General features: G+C 41.5%; 2 protein-coding genes across 4 annotated transcripts in view; both read right to left on the bottom strand.

Moving 5' to 3' along the window:
* Positions 1-369: 369 nt before the first annotated feature.
* Positions 370-2,964, bottom strand: noxred1 (NADP-dependent oxidoreductase domain containing 1). 2 transcript variants are annotated; one of them, XM_084044471.1, is made up of 5 exons: positions 2,764-2,964; positions 2,489-2,669; positions 1,922-2,076; positions 1,049-1,247; positions 370-823 (listed from the first exon to the last, which is right to left on the bottom strand). In XM_084044471.1, the coding sequence occupies exons 1-5, from the start codon at positions 2,876-2,878 to the stop codon at positions 703-705; spliced, it is 771 nt and encodes a 256-aa protein (XP_083900597.1). In that variant the 5' UTR covers positions 2,879-2,964; the 3' UTR covers positions 370-702. The 2 variants fall into 2 exon arrangements, with proteins under 2 accessions (XP_083900597.1, XP_083900596.1); XM_084044470.1 differs by having other exon boundaries at positions 370-841.
* A 2,315-nt stretch (positions 2,965-5,279) lies between these two features.
* The window catches only part of atg2b (autophagy related 2B), a 28,828-nt gene continuing 12,448 nt past the window's right edge, over positions 5,280-21,659 (bottom strand). For both annotated transcript variants that reach the window (XM_084044028.1, XM_084044029.1), the window contains exons 23-43: positions 21,427-21,629; positions 20,696-20,776; positions 20,467-20,573; positions 19,868-19,960; positions 19,107-19,177; positions 18,942-19,018; positions 18,500-18,667; positions 17,804-17,936; positions 16,901-17,100; positions 14,639-14,868; positions 14,368-14,485; positions 13,967-14,158; positions 12,947-13,048; positions 12,428-12,506; positions 11,387-11,597; positions 11,065-11,134; positions 10,880-10,962; positions 10,553-10,674; positions 10,187-10,341; positions 9,904-10,053; positions 5,280-8,652 (exon numbers count right to left, since the gene is read on the bottom strand). In XM_084044028.1, coding sequence (XP_083900154.1) covers positions 8,422-8,652; positions 9,904-10,053; positions 10,187-10,341; positions 10,553-10,674; positions 10,880-10,962; positions 11,065-11,134; positions 11,387-11,597; positions 12,428-12,506; positions 12,947-13,048; positions 13,967-14,158; positions 14,368-14,485; positions 14,639-14,868; positions 16,901-17,100; positions 17,804-17,936; positions 18,500-18,667; positions 18,942-19,018; positions 19,107-19,177; positions 19,868-19,960; positions 20,467-20,573; positions 20,696-20,776; positions 21,427-21,629 — 2,876 coding nt within the window. In that variant the 3' untranslated portion in view covers positions 5,280-8,421. The remainder of the gene's footprint in view (positions 8,653-9,903; positions 10,054-10,186; positions 10,342-10,552; positions 10,675-10,879; positions 10,963-11,064; positions 11,135-11,386; positions 11,598-12,427; positions 12,507-12,946; positions 13,049-13,966; positions 14,159-14,367; positions 14,486-14,638; positions 14,869-16,900; positions 17,101-17,803; positions 17,937-18,499; positions 18,668-18,941; positions 19,019-19,106; positions 19,178-19,867; positions 19,961-20,466; positions 20,574-20,695; positions 20,777-21,426; positions 21,630-21,659) is intronic.

Below are 21,659 nucleotides of genomic sequence, written 5' to 3' on the forward strand. Positions count from 1 at the left end.
TCCCAATGTATGCATATTTTCCATTGAAACATATATTCAAATAACCACTTAGCAGCCAAGTACCTGTTCTTTTAAATTGATTTAAAATAAAACCCATTATCTTAAATGGTATAATATTGTATAAGATACTATATACTTTAATGCAGGGGTCTTTAACGTTTTCAGGCCAAGGACCCCCTAGTTGAGAGAGAGATGGAGCAGGGACCCCCTCTATATTGTATAAAATTGTGTTTCAGATTAAACTTTTTTTGTTTAACTTGGTCAGCTCTTTTTCCCCTCTACACCTATAGTCTTTGCCAAAAATAGCCGATCTACAAGCTCACAATGTGAGGTGTTGTGAGCTTGTAGATCTGCTATTTTTGGCTCAAGTTCTCCTCAGAAAAGGGATGTTAGGGTTCAAGTGGTTAATGTAAAAAAAAAAATCATGTCACACAAAGATTTGGCGGACCCCGTGTAGTAACTCTGAGGACCCCCTAGGGGTCCCGGACCCCCTGTTGAAGACCCCTGCTTTAATGTGTAGCATAGCGCAGCGCAGCAGAGTGGCTCAGAGCCTCTGCCTGATGACCAAAAGCATAATATCTCCACTAGCCAAGGGGGATTCCCATTGTGGATAAGAGGTTTGGCTTTAGTGTCCCTTCCTGAGCGGGATACCAGGGTCCGAATCCCGAGCGTTGCATATGTAATAGGAGTTTCCTACATCAATCACTTTAGTGATTTGTACGCTGCAGAGAAACTGTCCTGTATACATTTTCTTCTTGATACAAAGAGTGTCAGTGGGGTCTCCTTTGTCTGGGCGTCAGCCAAATTAATCCAGGGGAAAGGCCTTGAAAGCCTTGAAAGCCTATAAAATGAAGAGAAGAAAATGATATACTTTTGTAATGAGAACATCAGTAAGCAATGATTAATTTATCTAGCCTTGAATGAGCTTGAGCTAGTTTCTGCTCTGTACAATCTAACAATAAAGCAGTACAATTTAAAATTCAAACACTTGATAAAAAGTCAATGAAAAAAATACATTTTTAATCTTGCTTTAATCCTCTGTACTTACTCAGCTGAGGCTAAAGACAGTGCACAAGATGAATTGACAAAACTCTGTGCAAGGAATTCCTCAGTATGTGGTCCTTTTAGTAGAAAGAGGTTATTGATCAGAAGGAGAGCCTCAGTGGATCCCAGATTAACAGATGTACATATATTCAGGAGGGCATACAATACCCCACACACCCATTCCACACCCAGAGAAAGGTCACCTAAATGGAATTAAAATATCAGGCTTGTTAAACTGTTACCAGTGTTATGTGAATTAAAATACTGTATTTGTTGTTCCTTGGCTCAGTGGTGTGTGTGTGTGTGTGTGTGTGTGTGTGTGTGTGTGTGTGTGTGTGTGTGTGTGTGTGTGTGTGTGTATTCAGCGCTCTTTTTAGTCCATTCAGAATTCTTGATTGTTGAGGCTTAATTCAAATTTGAAACTACAAGTGCCCAACCACTTACCAAGGTAAAAACAGAAACAGAAGGGCAGAAATGTGCAAGGCAGGGCTTACTTAGTTATTAGTGTGTTGTGAAAGTGATACATTTCAAGTTGCATTGTTAGAATAAATTATTTATCTGCGGTTTTACCTAGTCAAATTTGGTCAAACTTTTTTTTTGCTTTCAAGTCTCAAGTCGGGTCTTACAGAAATCAAGTCGCAAGTAAATATAGTATCACAGTAAAGGAGTCCATGTCAAGTCTCAAATTCAGATTTGAAGTTTAAATTTCAAGTCTACAGCTCTGTCATTGAAACATATGTGAATTCAGTGTTGAATGGTATAGCCCCTCTGGCTCATTATCCTACATTTAATGAAATGACAAATAGAAATACTAAGACCTTCCTCTAAAGACAGCATTGTGAGTGATGTTGAGATGCAATCATAGAAAACAACATACCACTCATTGCATGAGGACAGGATGCTTCTAACAACATAGGGTCATTCAAAGCCATGGGCAAATGACATTGGGTCAGCCACAACTCTGCACAGTCAGAAGCAACAAATTCATATCGTGGTTTGAGGATGAAATTGTGTCCAAGAAGCTGTGCTAATCTGAAACAGAGGAAGAGAAGAGAGCATAGAAATGATTCAATAGCATGCATACACAGTATAATCTGCAGTGTTTGTCCATTTGTGACTCAGAGACTGTACAAATGTAACCAAATGGACCCATAAAGGTTAATTTTGTTAAATTTATACTGTAACGTGATGACCAAAAATATGAGCAGACAAACTTTGAACTGGAATAATAAATAAACTATATTAAAAAAATATTTTCTGTTTACTAAAGAGCTGGGGAGACCATTGAACAAACACTCTATAGCAATGATTATTGTCAGAATATAACAACACAACACAACACAACATTGTGTGTGTGTTGTTTATCAAAAACATATCACTTACACCCCTTTTAAATGAAAACTGTAGATTTTACTTTGTATGTGCGGGTGATTATGTCTGATACCTTTTAACGGGAATGGCAGAGATGTAACTGTACACAAGGCAGTGCTTGGACATGTGAGAGGCCAGTTCTGCACATATTTTAGGGATGTGAGACGGCAGACAACATAGGAATAGAACATCTGCCCATGCTGCCAGCCTGCGGTTGTCAAAGTAACATTCAATTCCCTTCTGTGCAAATTGTGCTGAAATGATAACACAAAGACAATAACAAACGATAAACTCTGAAAAGGTCTGTAGTTCTGTATACAGAATGGTTCGACCAGAAATAAGGTCTACCTGATGTTTCAGGTCTTCTAGTGGAGATCTGGATGTGTGAGGGTTTTATCCCAGTCCTTTCAAGCAGCATCAGGGTGAGTTGCTTCCCAATGTGTCCCATTCCTAATATACCCATGGACAGACCACTTCCTTCTTCTGATGTCAGTGAATTACCTTTTGCAATATGCCTTTGAATGTTCCCCCTAAATGTATGCACATGGAGTTAACAATGGGTTGACATTGTTAAAAATATCTGCAATGACACGAGTGACTTTGGTGGAAAGTAATTAAGACTATGATGTATGAAATGTGCTATATAAATCAACTTTGATTGACTGACAGATTGATTGATTGTACAAAATTTATACTTCTAATGTATTATTATAAATTATAATTAATTATTACAGGTTAGGTACACAGCAGGCAGCAAACAGAAGGCTATTTCAAATCAGACCGACATTTACTAGCTGCAACATTAACACAAACTACTAGCCTAATTAGTAATTACATTCCGTAAATTGCCTAATTGGGAAATGGACCATTCTGCTTAATGAGTATCTACTATTATGTTTGATACTGACTGTAAGTATATTTTGATACTCAATACTTTTGTACTTTAACTCAAGTAAACATTTTAATGCAGGACTTATAGCCTACTTCTAACAAAGTAATTATAGGCCTACATCCTTTGTGTGGGGAATCTGGCGATACTTAAAATAAATAATCTGAGCAGGACTACTTCTTCCAACATTAGAAATGAGTTACTTGCCATGGTTACTTGACAAAAATAGCTGCCTGCAATGGCCCGTGAGATGAGTGACTTACTTACTTCAATGAGTGAACAAGTTTGCATAAAAAAACACCGTGCGCGCACCCACAAACTGTCAGGCTTGCCGAGCGTGCACGGAGATGTAGAAATTCTTTCTCATGTTTCTCAAGTCCACATTCAAAGGCGAGTGTTTTCAGATTAACTGTTAAATCCATTATTCACTTAAAAGTTATGATTGTAGCTAGATTTGAAACATGAGAACTCGATTTCAACAATAAAATAACAACACTAGTTTCTATGGTAACGGTCAACGATAAACTGGTGGAAAGACTGGTGACGCGAGGTTAACGATAAACGACTGTACAGCAATAAAATCCGGTTTTAAGTTTTCAAAATAAAAGCTTTACAAGGCGAACTTCTTCTAAGGTTTAACCAAATCATGTTGATCAGATCTACAAGCTCAGTGTGACGTGAGCTTGTAGTTCGGCAGTTTTTTTGGCACTCCAGCACCACTTCAGAATCACTTTGTCAATTTCCCTATGTTCTTACATAGATTACATGAAGAATATGAAATGCCCCTCAGCCACTTGCAGTGCAACATGAAACATCAACCATCTATTCTAAACAAACATAAAAAAGACCAAAACTCTCTCTCTCACACACACACACACACACACACACACACACACACACACACACACGCACACAAATCCTTAAAAAAAAAGTTACGGGGAGTTTAGTAAAGTGCTGTTGTGCATTTCAAAAACATAATTACAGTACATCATGTCCAGTCAAGTAGGCCTACAGTATCCAATCTGTTTAGGTCAGTTGGTTCTACAGTCCTCACTGCACTCGGGAAGAAGCTGTTCTGCATCCTGCTCATTCTGGCATTAATGCCATTGATCCTGTACCTCTTCCCCGTGGGTAGGAGGGCAAACAGGCCATGGGAAGGGTGATGGAGGTCCCTTATGATGCTGGTGGCTCTTTGGGCAGGGCACAGCGTCCTGTATAGCTCCAACAAGGAGGGAACAGAGGCACCTCAGAGCTGTCTTCACCACTCGGATGTTTCTCTTGTGCCTCGCAGCTGCCAAACCAGGAAGTGAAACCGTAGGTTAGGATGGACTCAATGGTGCCTGCCTTTTTGAGCCTCCGGAAGGGGTGTAGCCTCTGCTGGGCATTCTTAATGATGACCATGGTGTTGGCGGTGGAGATCAGGTCGTCCGCCAGATGAAACCCCAACAGAGTGAACAACAGGGGGCTCAAGACACAGCCCTGGGGCGATCCTGTGCTCACTGAGATGGTTCTCGATGTTTGCCTGTCCACTCGGACTCTCTGTTGCCTGAGACAGGAAGTTGAGGATCCAGGTGCAGGTGCCATAGTCCACATTCAGCAACCACAGCTTTTCCACCAACTGTAACTTACTGGAATCTACTGCTGTTGATCATATCAATGTTAAGTCAGCTTGTTTCAAACTACAGTATGTGGGGGAAAAATCTACAGTTAAAGGTCTTTCTTTTACCAACAATTTCCAAAATCAGGTTCAAGTCAGAAAAAAAGGGGTAGGCCTAATGAGCTGTTTTCAGCACAGAAAACTGACAAATGGCCCAATATTTGTCAAATAATAACATATCCAATTTGTCATATTGTAAATTAGACAAGTGGTTTGCTACATAAACAAATTGCATGTATTCTATAGAATAGCATACAAGTTTAGCAACCTGGCATATTATAGAAAGCCAAGGGTAAAAAGAATGTTGACAATTCCAGGTAAGGTGGACTTAACACTTTTTATTTCCCTTTAAGATAATTTCATGCTTTCAATACAAATTCCCCAAAAATCTTCTGTACACTTATGTACAAGAAAGAATATTCTTAATTTCCACATAAACAAGGAAATAAGCAAATTGAAAGCCTGTGGATTACAATGAATCACACCAAATATCAAACATACACTTATAAAAACCCTACGAGCACATTAAGACTTTGGCTAAGGTCTTAAGCAAAGGTAAACGTTTTGTATAGAACAATCCCAGCAGCCTTCATGAAAAGTGTGCATTAGCCTGCAACAATGATTACAGCCAACAATAACATTGTGAAACATCATGTCACTTGAAAGTGCTGATTAATAATTTTATTCCAGGGATGAAATGCACTAGTTTAAATCAGTAATTGGAACTTATTTTAATGAATACATCTGCTGTGGTTGGAGGTACGCCATGATGCTCATGAGCAAATATACATATACCGGTACCCTGGCCAAGCGGGGATTTCCTCTTGGCCTAGCGGTTAGAAATGTTAAGTTATCCAAAAATATATCCCGGTTTATTTCTCTAAATGTCTCTGACAAATGCATAAGCCTCAATGCCTTACTGATATACTGTATGTTCTGGCTGTGTCCAGTCTTGAAACGTTTTGGAAAATACAGACTCCAGTCTAGACCAGTGCTTCTCAACATGTGGTCCAGGGACCACCAGGGGTCCTTGGGGTTTCCAGAGACCCCCAGCTAGATGACTGATAGTTATGAACCAAATGGACCCTAACATATCTGTACATTAAAATCAAACTAATACAGAGGGTGTACAGTGTGTAGACTTGGATCCCAGACATAAAATTCCTATCAAATGGGGGGGGGGGGGTATGAAATTAAAAAAGGTTCATAGTCACTGCTCTAGACTGTCATAGAACCTAGCCCACTCATAGTGCTATTCAGCATCATTGAGGGATTACTGACAGGCAAGCAAGTTCTGTCCTCTGCCTCCCTCTGGCACAATGGGAGATCTTATGCAGATGGGAGCAGACTACGCTATATCAACACCCTCAATGGCTCAGAGACATGTCCCATCTAAAATTACAAATGTGTCACTCAGTCTTGTGGGTCAGATAAAAAGTTCTATAGGGACTGGGGGGATCACTTCTTGCCTACTTTCAAATGCCTGACGCTATTGTCTGGTGTACTGTACTTCACTTCAACGCTTAACGACAAATCATTATTATGTAGCCAGGCACCCATTAGCAACTTTCAACCTGCCGTCCCTATTTTGGGCATGTCATTATAGGAGAAGATTAATAAGATAAAATAAAAAGTAATATATTTAAAAAAATGCGTTGTGAGTTTGTAGATCGGCTATTGTTGCTGGCTTTAAAGATTGAAGTATTAGTATAAAATGGGGCTTAAAATTGCAATCCATAACTTTTTTGGGTGAGACAATTTTAGTTTTGGTAATACAAGATAAGTGCAGTGGTTGGAGGTGTTCTCTCTGCTCTTCCACTACATGAAACTTAAATCAAAATATCTTGCCTTGCGATTCCCAAACATGTGCTTCATTATACCAACAGTAACAATTTCTGCGCTTGTGTGGTCCCAGGTTCAATTCCAGGGTAGACGTGAAAGTTACACAGCTTTATGTGGTTGACCTGCTACTTCGTTGTTGTATTACTAACATCATTACCTCATACAAAGGTTGTTTTTATTCATTGATCTATTCACTCATTTTTTAGATGTTTTTTTGTTGTAATGAGCTGATGTGGGATTGATGGGGTGGGTTGGTGATCAGGGGTTGATTTGCAGTACGACTACAGTTTTTATGAAATCATTTTATTCTGTCTATAAAACCTGTATTGCTTTTGAAAAACAAAAAAAAGGAAAAAAAAGATAAAAAAACATTTTAACAACACAAATCCTATATGAGGGTCCCTGTGGTCTGGCGTGGCCACACTACTATTCCACAATCTCCGAATGCTATATAGTCTAGAACTACATCTCCCAAAAGCTGAGAAAAGAAGCTGTAATTTCCGTTCACGAAAATATATTTTAAAATATCTTTAACACACCAATCATTTTCAGCACTTCCATGCTCCAGACTATGACAGAAGCATTTGAAAATTGTGGGAGGTAACTGTCTGGCTCGCGAGACTACATGAAGTGTGACACAGTAACAAGTAAGAAACAAGGCCTAAATACATGTTACAATATAAATTAAGGGACATAACACCTAAGATATATTAGTGTTTATTGACACCAAATAGGATAAGAGGATGCTGGGTGACTGATCACAGATGAGTTGTACACAGAGCTGCTGTATATCAAAAGGAAGAAACTGAAGAGCATCCTTATCTCAGCCAGCCCAAAGGCAAAGGGGGAGATTATGTTTATACCCCTCGTCTGTGTGTTTACTGGGGCTAATCTCGCTAACCACTGGATCGATCAGTGGCAAATTTCATGTGTACTTGCAGTAGGCCATGGAAGTACGTACCTCCATGCATTTTGTCCCCACACTATTTTTATATTTTTTGAAATATTTAACATTATTTTAATGGAAGTTGGATTTGGCCATAACCAGGCCCAAATATGGAGTCATACGTCATAGATACATTGTAGCTGTCTGACATCACAGACTGGACACCCGGCCTGGCGGAGAAACAATATGCACTCAACTGAGCACATGAACCTCTCTAGTTTTCCTCAGTTATTTTGCTTTAACATCGACCCAATCTTTAAACAAAAAGTAATCCACATAAAGCTGGAGAAAAGGTGGCCTTGAGCGGCATCAATTTCCCATTAAGTCCCTTTGATTAAACATAATGCTAATGACCATGAAGGCACTGTGAGGGAAACAGGGAAACTGGTACTGTAACCTAATAAGCTGAATCACATTAGCTCAAATTGCCACAAGTCCTATGAGATGAATATGACTTTATTTACACCAAGACTGACAGATCAGGTCTGATCAGACTTTATGTACTGTAGGAAGGGCTGAGCGTTGTATGGGCATTCGGCCCAAATTCACGGGTAGACAATTCTCCATCATCCCCTTTCCAGTTACAGTGCTGCAGTGTACTTACTGTCCAACTGACCCCATCCCGAGTGTGAGGTAAAAGCAAAATGGCCACTCTGTGAATATGGTCAATAATCACTCTTCCCCTTGTTTCCATTTCTGAGACTCCTCCTGGCGTGCATCGGGGTGAATCTGGTTCCTCATCCCGCCCAACACGTTGGAGGTGGCTTCAGTGGCCATGATGAGTGGCTTGACCACCGCCGGCGGCAGCTGTCGCAGAACCCCGCCCACTGCCCCAGTCATGCCACGCTGCTCGTGCTCTCGGGTTGCTGTGTCATAGATGGTCAATGCAGTGTCTGTGATTCCCTGTAACGCAACATAAAATGCCATTAACAGACAATGGCTACGGCTCAGTAGCATCGTAGTGTAACCTGGTGTCCCAATCTTGAGAATTATAAGCAAAAATGTTTTTCAATAATAGTGAAAATGGTCTATATACAAGCAAGCTTATATGTAGATTGTCTCTTTTTGCTGTGTGATATCGTTGTGCAACAAAGTATGGGGCTTAAGTCAGGGGTGTCAAACACATCATTTTAGATCACAAGCCGGATTGTGTAAAATGCGACTACATGCAGGCCAGACCAGTTGTGCATGCGCACACGCTCACCTTTTTCTCCTAACTTCTTTCATGTGTCTCAGTGGCTGCTATAACTATAAAATGTTTCACTGAACAAAATTGTGTGTGTGTGTGTGTGTGTGTGGGGCAGCAACAGAGTGGAAAAAGAGGTCCAACTTTAAGTTACGCAAGAAAGAGAAATGTGTTATAAAGTGAGTTTTGAATGTTATGAAGTGAGTTTTGTGCTTTAACATGCTCTTCTTATTTGGAAAAACAGCCTACCGTATGTCCCTCGCTCGTGAATGAAAAGTTGATTCTGAAACTAATTTTTCAGTCGCACTAGTTTGTCCAGTACCCATGTCCATGTTGTAATTATTCCTGTGAGCGACTGATTGCAAAGAGGGGAAATTATCTGGGTCGCTCCAACTTCAGACTCAAACTTCATCAGACTGACAATTTCAGACTGGGGACTGAAAGGAGTTGCGCACAGCAGAGCAGTAGTTAACTATCATCAATCACTCCCTATTTCTTTCTAAAATACCTGCCTACACACAAAGATGCTAGTGCAGCAGTAGCGAGAGAGTGCCATAAAGTTGGCTGTTGTAAAGCAGATACAAAATAAATGGTTGTTGATTTTTGTTCTCCAAATCAGAAGTGGCGCCAGGATTGCTATTTTGGGTGGGCATGCAAAAGTAATGGTGGGCGGACACGTCCACTACACGTGTCCATACCTCAATTAGGCTTCAAAAGTGCTTTATTCTATGGCAAGAGGCAACGTGTTTAGCTTACATCACTAGGAAAAGGCTAGCCTTTCCATGAAGGAGTTGAGGTGAGTGAATTGTTATGGAATTGTTATGCAATTGTTATGCGGCCGAGCCGCAGTTAACACATTACCAAACCACCACCGAGCCTCAGTCTTGGCTTGGCTACAGAAAGGGAGACACAGACAAGATACTGATGGAGGTGATGCGGGCAACTCAGATCAGTTTCAGTAGTTTTACCTCTTTTACAACAGTGTATGCTTTGGCCACTCCTTCTCTCAGGTCCACAGGCTGATGAGCCAAACCGTAATGAGAGAAGCGTTTTATCCTCTTTGTCTCTCTCTCGTCAGGCACCGGAGATACCATGTCGTACGCCGTCTCAGCTGCTGCCTATGGAAGACAGAAGTTGTGTAATTGTTTGATTCCTCATGGGGTGGAGTTACTGATGTCTTATTTAGTTAGTTAGTTTCCCATCTCTAAAACTTTAACTGATGTATAGTTGTAATGGAAATGGACAATTCACCTGGACAGTCCGCACCATACGGTTAGTGAGCTCCAGAGCAGCCATTGCAGTAGAAGTCCCAAAAGAGGCGGTGCCACGCTGAAACCCACGAACTATCCGACCGTCCTTCCGGTACTGCTCTATTGGGAGCCAAACCAAGTCCCTGAATCCCTGAACTAAATACAACAGAGAGCAGAAGAATGAAATGGTTCCAATTTGAAGAACAAGGTTTACTTATCAGGATAACACATTTTTCCAACACGATTACAGTAGGATGCCAACATCATCAAATGAGAAATGAAGTATACATCTGTGTGACCTCACAGAAATTCAGTACCCTGCCTGTCTATTTGTAGAAGGTTCTTCTTTAGAACAGTTTCTACTCACCCAACTGTACCAGAGAGTGAATGGGTCCCACTCCACCCAACAGTCCAGGCAGCTGGTTCTTCTTTATGTCATTTAACCACTCGTTTATTGCATAGGAGAAGAGTTTATCTACACCCAATAGTCTGAAAGGAAAAAACAATTATTTGAATAGAAAGACAAATATCCCTAACCCGAACACGGGCCAATTGTGTTCCTATAGAAGCTATAGCGGATAAACCACGGTGGATTTGAATCCCTAGACTCCGTGGTGGTGTGCAGGAACTTTACCGCTGTGCATTAAACAAAAGGAAAGAAGTGTAATACAATGTTTGACACATTCAAACATACCCTTGTCGATAGCACAACCGTCGTAGCTTCAGTTCAGAACAATTCAGCTGAGTCAACCCGATTATGATCCCTGCAAATGTTCCCTGAAATAAAAACATTCATAATATTATTCATCACAAGCACAAGACAAACAACAAAACATAAAGTATTTGCCCACTTTATAACAACCCTCAGAGACCACATACCTGCTCCATTGACACATGTTTCCCATGGTAGTCCAGGCGAATGGGAACTTCAGAGGTAAACCGAAACTCTCTAATGGAAAACAAGACAATCATCACACACACACACACACACACACACACACACACACACAAAGATCTGCCACCCACTAGCTTAATAACCAAATAAGGTCTATTTCATAATTCAGTGTACAATGGTGTTGCATAGAAAGAAAACAAAAAATATCTACAAGTACGCAACGAGAGTTGTAGATACGCCGTTTTTGAAAATGTTTGTCAATAGTCTTAAAGGGTTGGGTCACCATTAGCTAGAAGATACACAGACCTAAAGAATATGGGCTGGTCTGTAAAGGAAGGAACAGCAGCATCGGTTTCGTTAGAATCCTCCTGTCCAGACGTGGTGAGACCGTTGTGGCTGAGGCGTCTCTGAGCAGGCACTGAGATGATGGGAGCAGGGTCCTGGCTGCTGCCCGGGTGCTTAGAGAAGCTGCAGGAGATCTCTGGGGCAGCTGGCTTCTTCATTGATACGCAGAGAGCTGTGGACAAAACATGTCGACATGAGAATAGTTGAAACACTGTTTTCTTTCCATGCCTCAGCCTGAGACACTTTATTCGCATTGATTGGGATTGAGTAGGGCTCGGGCTGTGCAAATAAATAAATACAATAAAATAAACTATAAAAAATATACTAATACAAGTTTAAGCACCGAGTTAACATTTTGAGCAGACAGACAAATCTGAATAACCTTAGGAATGCCCAGCAACATGAGAAGCATCTCATGAGTCACAACAACAAAAAATATAAAGCCATGTACATTTGCCAGCTTTTTGGTTTGCTATTTTGATGTGGTAATAATGTTGTGGGGTTCTATTTCAAACGTAAATGTATGTGTATATGGAAATAGAACTACCAAGTGTGCACCATTAGTTGCATTACTGAAACGGTGAAGTAAAGAGGGATAATATCATTATCTACTTAATGAGAGTGGAAGGGGGCGGGGAATGTTTTTTGCGTGTGTGCTGCCCACAGTCAGTGTCTGTCACAAATAATCTGTATCTTGCAGTAGATGCAACACACGCTGACAAAGATTATGTGACGGTCAAACGATCTGCCTAAAACAGACGTCAGCAACTATTTTCTCTCTCACTCTCATTTGCTATGTGATTTGAGGCGCCGCATACATAAATTCCATGGCCTTTTCTGGCAATAATCAACATGTTTAGTTTTTTTCAGGTTTGGTCGGTCCCAGCCTCAGTATTGTATGTGATGACTGGGCTTGGGTCAGGCTCGGGCTTCAATTCACCCGAGTTGGTTTGGGTTTGAATGTTCAGAACAGTTGAGAAGCCATTGTAAAAGGAGTTTTACCTTCTTGTTCGGGTGGAGAGAAATACTCAACTTCTGCAGCGAGACTGGCAAAGAAATCCTTCATGAAGAACAATGCATCCTGCAAACAAAAAGGTTATGTGTGTCATGTAGAAATCTACTGGATGTTGCTTATTCAAGATTGTATTTGATCATTTAAAAAAGGAGGAGTTCACCCGAAATACACAAAAGAAAAACATATTTTCCACAAAAACAGAAAGTTAGCGGGTGTACTTAGATAGAAAACAGTTTTCAATTAAGTTTTCAATCAAAAACTGTTCATTTAAAGGTCTATGGATTATCAGGAGTAACTGTATCAAGATGTCTGGGAAAGAGACATTACGGTTGACTTTTAAACATTTAAAACAAATGCCATGGAGCTCCATTGCTATCGGGCTGACGACAGACATCTCCAAATCTAGAAAATCTTATCAAAACCATCTGCATGGATAGATAACACTCAGAGAAAGAGGAAATATGTTTATGTTTTGTATTTGGGGTGAACTGTTCCTAGCTTTGTACCTGATCAATATTGAGACGAACGGGCATCAGGGAAACGCGTAAACAACACTCCTGGGGAGCTTGTCCTGCCTCTGGACACATGTGCAGCGCCCTCACCGTCAACTAACAGACAGAAAAGCACAGCATAAGGCAATGGCTTTCACACAACACACGTTGGACCCTCTGACAGGTCTACTGTCATATAACTAGGAGTAACAGATGTACCAATGACTCTGACTTTGTAGCACACAGAAGAGATCTGTGTTTACACAGTAAAATCCTCAGTGTTAATGCTATATGTAAGGCTGTACATTCATCTGTCAACACTTTTCGCCCCAAATTATTAAATTAATGACAGTAAATTTATGGTAAACACACATTTTCTCATTGTTTCTGTCTGTGATGTAAACTGAACTGAAACAGACAACCTTGAATATATTTACTGTAAAATGTCTTTGACTGGGGTAGAGAGTTCACTGGCCAAACATATACACTCCGACACCAGTATTCCTATCAAAGTATTAGGACCAGACCAGGATAATTAATGACAGTGAAAGATAAAACAAAATTATGGTAAACACAAATGTTTTCATTGTTTGTCTGTCTACGTTAACTGAACTGAAACAGACAAACTTGAATATATTTACCCAACAGTCAAAAACATACATTCCTTTATGGAACAAAGACAAATATTGTCATTTTGGTAAAGTCGTAAAAGAAGTTGCACATATTAGAAATGTTTAAACATCTAAACATTTATAATACAGTATGTGCAAGTTAACATCACTAAACCAATAATTCAATTGCTATAATGTAATTTGATAATGTTTCTGTCACCTGTTTAACCACTTACCACTATATACTTCATAGTATGATGATAGCAAAAATAGCAGATCTACTTGCTATTTGTGACAAAAGACAAAAAAAACAGGAACGTTTTTGAAAATCTTTGCCTATAATGACATTCCCAAAATGGTGTTGCCAGTGGTTAATCGTCAGTATATCAGTATATGTTGCAGTGACCAATGTAGCTTTCCTCACCATGTTGGAGTGGGCTTTGCGGGGCATTTCCTTGCTAGAATACAGGTAGAGGAACTTGTTCATCTGCGAGGTGGCCAGTCTGTCTCGAATTTCCAGGTCCTGTACAATGAAGACCTGTCGGGACACTGGCTGGTCCGCTGCTGACCCAGGAGCAGCCTGAGTCTGAGGGTACACCTCATGTTGGAACCGTACCTGGAAAAGGAAACAACAACCCATCACATTGAGCGTACAATCCAGAACTTATTTGAAAGAATAACTTTTATGTTAACCAACTTACAAGACATAAAGACAATTATAAGACATAAAACTTATGGATTGCATCTTTAAGAGCAAAATGGCCTCTGTATGAATATGGTTACTTGCTGGATGACTATGACTATACAACTATATAAGAGCTATACCTTGCTAAGCTGGATCTCCATCAGGACGTCAGGGTTCCTTCCTTTCCCGCCCCCTGCTCGTCCTGCAACCCTGCCCTGCCTCACTGGAGTTTGAGAAGGGGAACTATGGGGGGTGGAACTGCAAGAATGTCCATAAAAAAAAGCACAAATCAAACCATTCCATTCATATAGTCCATTGATATTTCAATACACTTTATATGCCTTTTTTTTAGCATAGCCCTAAAAATATGTCAGTTATTTGTGCACGACTGATGGTTTGTCCATGACTCACCCCCGGCTCCATGCTGGAGAGGCAGTGAAAGTAGCGTTCCCAAAGTCCTTCCCACCGTAGAGATGCCAGATGACAGAGATCTCCCTGATGAGGTAACGCACCTCTGGAACGGGGAAGTTCATGGCTCCCCGGCTTGAGTCACTGTTATCCAGAGGCTGACTGAAGTGGTTGTCTTTGATTTCTATGATGTCTGAAGTCAACCGCTTCACCACCGGCTCCTGATCTCGATCCTGAAACACACCATTCCTTTGAAGCGACAGACAAACTTATCTTATCATGACAATTGTGCTCGAGTTGCACTCCCCTCATCTCGATCGTTGGTGTAAGGTGGTAGTCTGAGCAGTCTTATTCTTGTATCAGTCTTTTTCTCAAGCTCATATGAAGTTCGATGACCTTGTAAACAAGCAATAGGTGTGCTTTCTCCAGTACCAAACAGGCTGATAGGTAGCATGGAGCAGACAGCAAGAACAAACAGTGACCCTGCAATTTCCCCAGTCTTTGCTTAATATTATAGTCAGTGACAAATTGTCTTTAGATGTGAGATTTGAAGTATTTTAAAAGTCTTTCAAAAGTCTTTTCAAAGTCTACTGTGAGAATGTATCAGAAGACTGGTTTTAAGACATGGCGGCTAGCATGTCTCATGCATGTCAGTCACGCTCCTAAGTGTGAAATTGCTAGGTTCCACTGATAGAATTTTTACCAGGTGCTCGAAGAGCGCCGGGTCTACAAACCGCCTCAGTAGACTTTCGCCACCTGAGTGCTTAGGTGTCGACACCTAAGCACTCAGGGGTCGACACCTAAGTCTCATTGGCTGTCCTGGCTGTCCTTCACACTTCCCCCCCATTTAAGCCAATGGGGAGTAAGTGTCCTTTAGTTTACAGCACCCGCCTCTCCTCCTTTGCTTTGCAGAAGAGAGAGAGAGAGGGAGAGAGCCCTCCCCCCCCCCCCACACACACACACACACACACACACACACACGCCCAAAAGAAGCAACTACAGGCCATATTACATGATATTAGCACTTCAACTTCTACAGCGGATATACAAGGGGGCCGGCCTGGGGACCCCCGTAAAGCAATCACTCGTGGTCCGAGGACCCCCACTGGACGTCTGAGACTTCCCCATACGATGAATGGCTATGTTGCGCGAGAGAGACCGAGACACAACGCTAATGATTGCCATTAAAACCAAATACATGATGTTGCTCACATGTCGCAAACACAGCAGCTATAGGTGAGGGCGGCCCCAGCTAAACAACAGGCCGCTCGATGTTCGTTTGTATGGAAGAATTTCACTGAAGATGTGGACAAATACAACACTGGGGTGACGACGGTAGTTGACGAGCTTTGCATTGTTAAGCGTCGTGGTTGAACTTACTTGCGTCATGGTTGAACTTACACCTGGTGTTTGCATTTCTCCATTTACAACTCGTACATCGACATAAACGTTCAGATTTCAAATATAAAGTGCTTATCTCATGGCTACGGGTGTTATAATTATATACGGGCCCTCATAAGTACCCGTATCTTCCGTATCGTTCAATACAAAGCTTTTTGATCCGATTGGTGGCCATTGTCTCCCTCTTTTCCCAACTACGCGGCTGTAGCGGTTGGGGGGTGTATGCACTCTGATACATTATAACTCTATGAGGAAATGGCCGCCGCTTGCATTCAAATGCTTTGTATTGCACAATACGGAATATACGGGTACTGAGACCCACCCGAAATGAAGTGTCCGTGGCCATGGGGTAAGCACTTCATATTTTAAATCTGAACGTTTATGTAGATGTAGGCTTACAGGCTGTAAATTAACAAAGTGTAAACGCCATGTTGCAGTTCAACAAAGACGTTGCCATGACGTTGAAATGTTGCCAGGTTTGGCGAGAGCAACAAGCACACACACACACACACACACACACACACACACACACACACACACACACACACACACACACACACACACACACACACACACACACACACACACACACACACACACACACACACACACACACACACACACACACACACACACACACACACACACACACACGCGCACACACACACACACACACACACGCGCACACACACGCACACACACAGCACCTGGTAGGATATGACTTCAAGTCATTTCTTTCTTGTTTAATCATTAATCAAACAGATTTCTTAGGGATAATGTCTTAATCGTAATCGTTTTACATGTGTATGTGTGGGGGCGGGGGTACATTAGAGCACCCAAAGGTCTGTGCGCAGCCATGCTTACCTGGTCTCTGGAGCCTGGGGTCTCTAGGATACAGAAGTCGTCAGTCTCTTGGGCCAGGGTGGGCACAGGGGTAATGAGGGGGGAGTGAAGCATTGGGTAGGTGGGGCTCGACTCCTGTGTTACGTTTCCGCTCTCGTCCGGAAATAGGAAGAGGTCTGAGCGAGGAGGGTCGTGGTCGTGATTCCGCTCCTCATGCACACCTGTATGTGTGTAGAAATGTTTGATCAAGTATGAACAGCAAAAGAAAACACGGAAACAGACTTTTGCCAATCAGCTTTGAACCACATTACTAGGTGGTTTGAAATGTGATTCAAATCAGATTTCTAAATATGTGTCCCAGTCTGGACACTCTAGCCCTCTTAGCCACCCTTATTTAAAGAAATGGAGAAATGCCCACTGTGACTACAGCAACCAACATTGCTGCTACTTTGTTGTATGACGGTGTTGCTTGCCAAAAATAGCCGATCTACAAGCTCACAACGCCTCGCCCAAAGTAAGCATTGTAGTTAGGTCGACGATGTCTGAATACACAAATCCGATCTGATCACTTGCAAATAATAGTGTGTCAGTTCGTCAGTCAGTCAGTCCTGAATCATATTTGAGAAACAAAACTGTTTTGCCACTGTTTTTTGCCTGCAGTCTGAACAAAGCCTTAGCAAATGAAAGGTTTATTGTAGATCCACAGTATATCCCATTAAAACCGGGAAAGCATCCGTGTTATTTTAGATTTTTGCATTGGCTATTCAAAAATAGCAGATCTACAAGCTCACAGCGCGTCACTTTGTGCCGTGAGCTTGTACATCTGCTATCTTTGAACATTTTTGAAAAATCTTGAAAGTGTGAGAACTACTGATTTAGAAGGCATCGGCCTCAGGTCTTAATGGAATATTACAGAAACCTCACCGTTCTGTTGCAGGCCCTGTGCTGGCTGCCCATCCGTCTCCTCCATAGCTTCACTCATCAGGTCCTGTAACATCTGCTGGTCAGTCTCAGGGAGCAGAAGAGTCTGAGATGGTGGCCGGCTCGGGAACTCCGCCTGTCCAATGATATACGCTCAGACTGAGACTTCCTGACTTTAGGCCTGTCACAACCATTACATAATCGCCTGATCGCTATGATTTGAGATCATCGCAACTATTTTGCATAATCGCCAGAATCTTTTCCATTCAACTGTATACATTCACCCGTTGTAAAAATAGCGAAAATAGACGCTCTACATGCTCATACTGCGTCGTGAAGTGAGCTTGTGGATCGGCTATTTTTGTTATTCAAAAAAATACTTTTCAAGTATTCAAGTATTAAATGCATGGCCTGTTTTGGCCATAGTGCATTATTTTTTTGGCTTATTGGTTCTGGTCATTGTCAGTCATTTCTGTGTATATTTAAGTTATTTGTTGTTATTTTTGCTTACAAAGCCTAAAGGTAAAGAATAAATTGATACATTGATTTTTATGTTCAAATGTTGAATGCCAAAAACACAATTAAAATTCTTAATTCAATTATTTGTACGACAATTAATTGTCAACTAAAATGTCACGATCGTGACAGCCACAGAGTTAGGTAATTTATGTCGGATCATTGGATGGTCTTGCTACGGACCTTGGGTCTCGCTGTGGTGCTGCTTTTGGCCTCCGGCTCAGCAGGGGGCAGCAGGTCTCCGTAGCTGGCCACGTACTGGATGAGGTTCATGAGGGCTGCACAGGAGTCTGAACACGTTCTGATGTGAATGACATCACTGGAGCAGCGCAGCTCGAATCTGGGCTCTGTCTGTCACCCCAACAAGAAAAAATACATAACAAAAGGTGACGAAAACAGAATCACACAGCAATGGTTCACAAAGTGGGGTCTGGGGACCCCCAGGGGTGGGGGGGTGGGGGGGGTTCCCATCAAAATCAGTTTAACCATTTTGAAAATAGCCAATGTATGTAGTATACATTGGCTATTTGAAAATAGACGATCTACAATTATTTTTAGTCAGTTGGTAGAAAAAGGCTTCCACAGAAACATGGTAGTTCTAATTTAAGAAGCATGATCTTCTCACCAATACTCCATCCACTCCGGGTTTGACAGCTGTGATCCTGAGCTCCAATGTTCCCATGTCCACTACCTGTACATAGTCTGTGGGGTAAAACAAAAGGTCAGGGCGATCAAATCACTAGCATCTTGAAAAAAAAAACGTTAAAGGATTTATTAGAGCTTCTCCTACCGCGTGTTAGATTGATAGAGACAGCATTAGTCTTGTCGGACAGGAACAAAGCAGCCTCATCTAAAATTATCCTGGAAAAAGCACAGAATGTTCAGTAATGACATATCCTTCAGTAACTGAAGATCTATCTGTGTTGTGGCTCTGTTATATTGTCTGTTTTATAAACCAAAATAACATCAATAGACAATACTGTAAGACAATACTGTAATATGGCCATTTTACAGGGCTATATTACTCTGGTCCAACTGACAAGGCCCGAGCATCTTTTTAGCCTTAGTTGACATGACACTAGCAGACAACCAAGTATAAATCAGTCTTAACGTGAGCCTGGGAATGCTCCTTTGATCTTGTTGGCATTTTACGTAGATAATGAAGAGGCTGTGCCAGTGTGGTCCTATGCTGGATGGACATCACCATCTTGAAACTAACAAATACCGACTTATGTATCACCTTACAAAACCATATTTATTTATTAACTTATGTTGTCACAAGGCCTGCCATAACACATGCATTAAGTATTTCCACATGTCAAAAGTGACAGCACATGTCATGTTTCATTTCTAAGTTGAAATTAACTCACCGAGCGGCGAGAAATTGACCTTCTTTCAAATACACATACTATACATGTTCTGTTATGTGTGAATATATGCATGACAGACTAACAGTTTGACAAAAATAAAACAAAATGTTTTCGGGCAAATTAATTGCACGAATAATTTAAATAAAAATGCAACTAGCGTAAGGACCTGAACGTTTTGTACCTGAGTGTAGAGGAAGAGTGGTCTAGTGAGACACTGCTGGACACACTGAAAGTCTCTACAACCAACAGTGATCTGACAGGCAGGTAAAGGGGTCTGTTGAGAGGACAAAACAAATGAAACGTATTAGAATACATAGACAGATTAATACTTACTACTATGGTGCTTCCCTGTCTTCTATGGTGCTTCCCTGTCATCTATGGTGCTTCCCTGTCTTCTATGGTGATTCCTATGGTGCTTCCCTGTCATCTATGGTGCTTCCTATGGTGCCTTCCTGTCATCTATGGTGCTTCCTATGGTGCTTCCCTGTCATCTATGGTGCCTAATCGTCATCTATACTGCAACTAATGATTATTTCTATAATGAATGATCTGCTGATTAAGAGCTCATCAAAAAAACGTTCTATGATGGTAAGTTACAAGTCTCTGCAAGTTTATTTTTACTGTACTGTCGGAATCCAATGGCTTACTCAAAAATCAAACAAACCAAGGGACATTGGTCGAAAGTAATGTCAAGTATACTGTGAGTCATAGTCAATAGGGTAAAGATCACTGGTATGGTCCTTTAATACTTTCATATACTACAGGTTGGTTCTAAAGTACCTGTAATCTAGAGAGCAGCTCCATAGGTGTAGATGTAGGGTGGTGATGGACGTAGGTGGGGTGTATCCTAACACAGGCTCATCGGAAACATTCAGGAAGTCAACAATCTATTATACACAAAAAGAAAGGGGTTAATATTGTGCTGCCTTAGAACTTTATTTACAACCTTTCACACAAAGCTAAAGTAGCTTCTGGTAGTTATTTTGGTTCTAGCTCCATCTTGCCCTACCTGGTCATACCAGCCCAAACTGGAGGGGACTACCCTGTGCTGGAGTGTTGCCCCCCTCACTCCAACAGCCACCAAGAATTCCTGTATGGGAAACAGATAATTAGCTGCAAAACATAACTTACTTTAGTGGATAAAATGTTATTTTAGCAATCTCTATGGTAGAGTAAGAGTATGTTAACACAATATAACTAACAACTTCGGTGGTTGGAAGTGGTCTCCCTGCCTTTCTGTTGAGAAATTTAGATGATGTTGTCAGGGAGGACCTAGCCTCGATCTCCAGGCTTTTATTGTTTAGTTTTGCTAAAAAATAAAAGCCTGGAGGAGCGCGTCGGTGTACCCGGTATGGGAAGTGTTTCATTTCCCCAACCAACCAGAGTGCAGTGGGCGTTGCTCGTAATGTTGTGTTAACGGGGCGGGGGTTGACGGACAGATCGGTGAACCAATGGGATCAGGCGCAATGTCTCTATACTCTATACACCCGCCCCTGTATACCCAAAAACAGGAGCGCTGGTGCAGCCTAGGGAGGACCACACTGGTTGACAAGAGGTATTGCATGAAGCGTCTTAGCTTAGCAGTAGAAATTTCAGTGAATGCGGGAGACTCGGGTTACCACACGCATTGAGAATCCCTGGACTACATTAACCGCCAGTAAAAATGTCACAGCCACACAAAAATTCTCCTTTCAAAATCTATTCATTCAAACTTGGTAAACAGATTAGTATTGCTCTGACCTTGACATTTCGCTCCATGTTTTGGGATGAGATTTTGACAGCAACAGACAGCATGCTGTGAGCCTCCAGGCCGATGCCCTCTGAGGGTGTTGACGCTCTGACAGGAGAGGACTCTGATTGGTAGATGCCTGGCTCCAGCCAATGGGGATGTGTCCTGCAGGGCAACTTGATGTCTGAGCCAGAGGTGTTTCCATCCACAAGGCCTGAGACACACACAGATGAACCATAAAGAA

This window comes from Gymnoscopelus microlampas (genome assembly GCF_963454915.1).
Source record: "Gymnoscopelus microlampas genome assembly, chromosome: 20".
Taxonomy (NCBI): domain Eukaryota; kingdom Metazoa; phylum Chordata; class Actinopteri; order Myctophiformes; family Myctophidae; genus Gymnoscopelus; species Gymnoscopelus microlampas.

Bases quoted from the DNA above. Each gene is read 5' to 3' on its own strand.
- noxred1 (XM_084044470.1), bottom strand. From the start codon at position 2,878: ATGGGTATATTAGGAATGGGACACATTGGGAAGCAACTCACCCTGATG. The intron at 2,670-2,763 runs GTAGACCTTATT...TTATCATTTCAG, and splicing joins TAGAAGACCTGAAACATCAG to CACAATTTGCACAGAAGGGA. The intron at 2,077-2,488 runs GTATCAGACATA...CCTCTGTTTCAG, and splicing joins TCTGCCATTCCCGTTAAAAG to ATTAGCACAGCTTCTTGGAC.